This window comes from Triticum dicoccoides, chromosome 5B, assembly GCF_002162155.2.
Source record: "Triticum dicoccoides isolate Atlit2015 ecotype Zavitan chromosome 5B, WEW_v2.0, whole genome shotgun sequence".
NCBI classification, from domain to species: domain Eukaryota; kingdom Viridiplantae; phylum Streptophyta; class Magnoliopsida; order Poales; family Poaceae; genus Triticum; species Triticum dicoccoides.
The window spans coordinates 689928982-689934991 of record NC_041389.1 but is presented as its reverse complement, the minus strand read 5'-3'; the positions used below and the strand labels follow the sequence as shown (position 1 = coordinate 689934991).

Here is a 6010-nt window from a genome sequence, read left to right as displayed (position 1 = left end):
TAATTTAGCTGTACCACTAATTTGAATGCCACAGCTAAAACCCTACCATGCACCCCCCTCAACCCGTGGCAAAAAGGGAGAAGGAGCCCAAACCCTAACATGCTTGTGCAATTGAACCCTACCCGCAGTCATTCCCGAAGAAGAAAGAGACGTATCAAGTATAGAAGGAGGCGGCGATGATGATGTAGCGTATAGGGGACATGACGTATCAGGCAGACGACGCTTGGGAGCGGGAGGAACGTCACGAAAGCGCCTCCCAAACGGCGCAGATGGTGGCGGCTCTGCATCCGACGAAGAGCTCATGGCGCCGTCGCTACGCTCGCTCCCGCCGATGAGGTGCAGGTGACCACCTCGGCAGCCACAAAGAAACATGAAAGGGGAAAGTGAGGGGGAGAGGGTGATGGAGAAGAGGAGTGTGGTCTGGTCACTAGGGTTTTAGTTTTGTCGAATTTGCAAAAATAAATACCCTCGAATGTCTAAGTATTAATATTTGTTCCGACGATTTGTCCAGTCAACGCTGGTGGATCGAGTGGGCCGGTGCCAAACCAGGACATAGATACATAAAATTGTATTTGGGACCATGGTGAGTTCCTTTGACAAGTTTAGGGTCCGTATTTGAGGTATTTCGAAATATACATATACTAAAATGAGTTCCAGCGCAAGTTTAGTGACTGTGAGGTGAGATTTTCTCTCTTTAAAACTACTCCCTCCGCTTCTTAATATAAGTATTTTTATTTAGAGGCTTCAATGTCGTATATAATCATATTTTAGAGTGTAGATTCATCCATTTTACTTCGTACGTAGCTCATATTAAAATATCTAAAAAATTATATTTAAGAACAGAGAAAGTATATATGATTCGAAGCACAGCCCACGGCACACTAGCTTGCCGTGAGCATAAAGTTCAGGCCGTAGACGTGCCACCACTCACTTGGCGGCTTCACTGACGAGTGGGCCCCAGCTCGTGCTCACACTAGTCGTCTCTCCGTCCTGCGGCCTCGTCTCGTTTCGACATCCACCTTCCTGTTTAGTGTTTACTGCCTCACAAATCTCAAACCCTACCTCGCTAGCCATCCCTCCAGATCCCTCCGCCCCTCCCCGGCCGCCATGCGGATCCGCAGGTCCGCCTCCCGCCTGCTGGGCTCTACCGCCGCCTCCTCCTGCCCGAAGCCGGAGCCGCCCCGATTCGAGCTCCCCCGATTGGAGCCGCCCCCGCCCCCGCCCCCGCCGCCAGCCCCAGCCCACGAATCCGGCGCCGGGTTCGTGGGGCCCAAGACCTCCTCCGGCGGGGAGCCCTGCTGCGAGCTCAGCCGGTCGCCATGGGACCTCATGGCGCAGCTCGACCTCTCGGATCCCCAGGTAATTTCGTCACCCCACCCCACCACACCCCCTCGCTCCTCGCTCCTCGCTCTCCTGCCTGGCCGCGTATTGCGCATTCCCGCGCCGCTGTGTGGTAGCTAGCATGCCGCCAAGCCCCCCTCGCTACCTTGCTCTCCTCCGCGGAGGTTCCCTTTCGGTCTGGGGCATGTTTCTAGGGTTCCGTCCCCCCGCGCGCGCGTGGAACCGCGTCGAGGTCTAGCCGCCTAGGGCGCGTCAGTTAGCTCCCTCGCGGTAGTATCTGACCGGCTGGCGGCGGCGCGGCGGCTAATCGGGCTGCAAGGTCCTCCGTCGGTCGCCAGCCCTACCAACCCGTCCGCCCCCCATTTCAGTTCAGCAATAGCAGTAACCGCTAGCTCTTTTCGTTGGTTGACGTGTATTTCCCGAATTACCATCTCATTCAGGTGGAGAAGCTCTTCGTGGAGACTAGTTTCATGAGTGTTTCCTGGCGAGGTTGCTGGCTTTTCCCAGCAGGCATCACCATGCCTGCCGGCTCCATCAAGGAGGAGGAAGACTTGGCCGTAGATATGGTTGACGGGGTCATCTTGAAACTGCACAAAGCTGCGGAAAAGATGGAGAGCATGAAGAATCAGAGCAAGCAGAAGAAAAATAAGGGGCTCAAAGTGAAGAAAGGAGTGTGGACGTGCAGGAAGAATGACGGCAAGAGGTGGTGCTGTCGGCGGCCCGTGAGTGAGCCCAACTCGTACTGCTCGTACCACTCAGATCAGAAGCTCCCTGCCGGCGACAAGCCACGTAGGAAGAGGCCAGACATCGACCTGGGTGAGGGGTTCTACTACTATGCAGGGTTCGGCCCCGGCACCAAGAGGCGCCACACGTCAAGCAGTGACAGTGTGCCGGAAGTTCCACTGCCTGCTGAGCCACTGAAAGAGGAGGCACCAGACAAAATGCAACTTGATTTTAGTGCAGGTCAGGTACAAGCAGCGAATGAAACCGACCATCAAGTGGTGCTCTTGCCATCAGCAAACATTGTCGACGAGCCTGGCACCGCTGGGATGTCGGCGTGTGACAAGGAGAGCGGTGATGATGTCGTGCCGGAATTTTCAGTGGCTGCTAAACCACCGAAAGAGGAGCCACAGCCTGAAATGGAACTTAATTTTAGTGCAGGTCAGGCACAAGCTGATGAGACAGACCATCAAGAAGCACGGACATCAGCACGTGTGGTCGACAAGCCTACGGGCAACGACGGCACCACCGGGATCGCAGGCTGGGACGAGGAGAGCAGCAATGACGAAGCGCTTGGCTTCAATGGCGAACAACCCCGCGACACCAAGAGGAAGGGCCCGTTCAAGAAGAGGTGGAGGAAGCCTGTGAAAGCCCGGTCGCTCAAGTCACTGATGATGTCGTAGTGCCTGTTTCTCATTGGTTTAGTAGTTAGCTCAGCTTAGTCTGCTCCAGTTTTGGTGCTGAGTTGCAAGGTACACAAACTGTTTGTAGCATCTTTTGTGTGTGGATTGTACTGTTTTAACTGGGAGTGCTGGCCGTTAGATCGAACTGAATTAATGTCTTAAAAGGTGTCGTTTAATCGTCATGGGTGAGATGCAGCCACTGTTTTTTTTGTTGCTGTGATTCAATTTGCTGCTGCGTCGAGTGGATGCGCCGAATTCAGTCCAGCAGTGCGTGCCTGAATGCTCTACAATACATACTGGTTACCTGCTTATATACCCGATCTCCCAATTGATGCGCGACTGCTAGCTCCTGAATGTACAATTACACTGTCAATCGAGCTAGCTTATACGTAGTACTCCCTCACTAAAGTAGTGATCTAAACGCTCTTATATTAGTTTACGAAGGGAGTACCTTTTCTGAACTATGGCGCCAGAGCTTCTGCTAATTCTTTTAAAAATAGTCAACGAACCAAGTGGTTTTGTTGCGCTTCACCTGGACGTAAGGCACTGTATTCACAATGTTTGCATCATTCTTACTACATCTCGCTCTCTTAAGAAGAATGAAAACAAAATCTTTGTACCGTGCTTGAAAAGTACTGCCAGAGGCGTAGGTACAGAAAAACCTAGCAGCTCCCAATATCTGTTGGTTGGCGCCGCCAACAGCATTCACTGCGAAAGAACTTCTTGGATTTTCCTTTCAGGCAATGTTCTTATAGTAGGAGACTATGTTTCTGTCATCGACTAGTGTGTGGTGACTTCGTGCTTCTCAATCTCTTCATACGTTCTTCATGTTGGTTGCTTCTTTTTTGCGAATGGCAGAAACTTTGGGTGGCATTAGCTCTTTCATGTTGCAAATTTGCAGCGAATATTTTTTTTCTTTGTGTTAAAGACCCTTTCGCCCAAAAAATTGATTATAGTTTGAAAATCATCAAGAGCTCTGTTTGGTTCGCCCAAAGAATTGGTTGTCATAGATTTCTTTTTTTTTTTTTTACAAGATCAGTAGCAACAAGGGACGCAACCCTGCACGAAGCTACCCTTGAATGGAGAAATGGCCATTACCCCCGCTGGACACCCAAAATGGCAGGCATGCCGATGCCACCTCTCTTACGCAGGTAAGCGAACTGCCAGCGAGAAGGTGTATCCATTGTCTTTTCGTTTTACTTGCCGGTGCTGGTTGCGGCTAGGTGGATGTGCTTTTGAACAATGCTGTCTGCGGCGGACGAATGCCATCATCTTGGTGTCGTTTCTTGCCGCGTGGTTGTTCTCATAGACGATTTGTTCGTAGACGTGGGTGACTTGGTCGATCCTGCTGGACGAGGCGCTGCGCAGCGAGCACGACCTTGGGGTGGGTGTTCTCTGCCACATCCGGTGATAGTCATAGGGCCACTAGCGCATCGAAGAGGTCGTCGCCGCCGAGGCCTTCGAGGGAGGCCGGTAACGCCGAAGCTGGGCGTGTGGGTAGTACTTGTTGCTGTGCAGCGAGGTTCTCCGCCAGATTTGTGACGATGGCGAACCTGTCGAACACCCCAAAGATAGCCTGCTCAAACCAGGGGACAAAATTGGCGTCCAAGGCACATTTGATCGTGCCAGCCACCAGTACCGTTCGTAGGCGTTCCTGTTGGAAATATCAACACATCTTTTAATAACTAATCTGCAAGTAAATAGTAAGCATGGAAATTACGATATGCAACTCGTACCAATATCTAAGCATGTAAGCACTTACAGTACATAAAACCGAAACATCTATGAACACAACATATACGACTAGCACATGAAGAGTAAAGAAGGGGTGAACAGATCGTACCCTCCGGTTGGCCAGGTCACCGTGGCGGCGGCAGCAGCAGCCTCGGTGTCGTCCATGGACTTCTTCTTGGCCGCGGTGTCTTCGACCATGGTGTCGATGCAAGGGAAGTAGTGGAAGCAGAGGAGGATGATGACAAGGACGGATCGGGGGCAGTCGCGTCGAGATGCTCCTAAAAAAACCTATTGCCGTTCTCCTGGGCTAGATCTCGAACGACAGGGTTCCGGAGGCACCTGCTCTCCCAACCAACCGTGCACCGTTGTTGGGATGGGATCGCCGGAAGTAGCACAGAGAGAGAGGAACAGTAGATGATGGCTAGGGTTGTGCAGGAGGGAGTGATTGATTTAGGGTTCACTCCATAGCCAACGCCTCCTTATATAGGCCATCGGAGTAGATGGGCCTGTGCTTAGGACCATGACCGAGTCTGTGAATAGCCAACAGTCCAACGTCTCGGACAATGGTAGTTCCATTAGCGACTCGTTAATTAATTCACAATGAATTAACCATTCTTGACCGACAAAAATAAGGCATGGCTTGGCTCATTCTCACAACCCGTTGCGTGCGAGCGTCATGATGAGGCGAGGCGGCCGGCGGAGGAGGAGGAGCGTGCGCACGTGTGCAACTTCTCTTCCCAATCTCCCAATGGCATATGGTAGAGTAGCCCTTATAAAGGGTCTCACTCTTACTACTATAGCAGTATGGTACTAAACTTCCCACAACTTGCCATGTACCTAAATGGTCCTTAGAGATTAACCAGGAATTAGTGTCTTATATGGGCCAAAGCCCATCTATAATCCAACAATCCCCCACCATATCTCGAGGCACATAAATTTGTCAACTAATCCAAACAATGTTTTGATATACCAGAGTTTTTAGTGGAGACTGTTAAGTTGAACTTTCACCTAGAGCGACCGGATTAGGCTTCTTCACAAACTGAACAGTGGATTATGCCTTGAATTGTCAGTTTAGCATGCAAAGTATATCTCACAATGTATGACATACTATTCATCTAGTGTTACAAACTATTTCTCTAAATACCAATTATGTTGCTTCCATGCTTCCCTGCACTTCCTGCTACTTTTTACTTTGCCTAAGAACCCATATATTCATTTTTGGTGTCCTTTCTTTACCATGCATTCCTTGGAAGAACTAGGTTTCTAGCACCATGCATTCCTTGGCATGAATGAAGCACATGGGCGTAGATAAAGTATCATTAAAAATCGCATCCTTGACTTTATCGATTGGTCTTTATTATTCCCAATTGAAGCATAGAGAACAACTTTTGTTGCAGCATTGGGGAGGTTAAAATAAGGGGACATAAAAATTACTTTGCTTTGAAAGGACATAGACAAAACTTATATTCTAAATCTCACATTCCCTCTACCCCTCTCGCAAGTGGTATACAACTCCCATGACCCACTCTCTT

General features: G+C 50.2%; 1 protein-coding gene across 1 annotated transcript; it reads left to right on the top strand.

Annotated features, from left to right (window-relative positions):
• The first annotated feature begins 1031 nt into the window (after positions 1 to 1031).
• On the top strand, positions 1032 to 2902 carry LOC119312656. Its single transcript, XM_037588398.1, has 2 exons — positions 1032 to 1359; positions 1782 to 2902. Exons 1-2 carry the CDS (start codon positions 1108 to 1110, stop codon positions 2742 to 2744), a joined length of 1215 nt encoding a protein of 404 aa, XP_037444295.1. The 5' UTR covers positions 1032 to 1107; the 3' UTR covers positions 2745 to 2902.
• The last annotated feature ends 3108 nt before the right edge of the window (positions 2903 to 6010 follow it).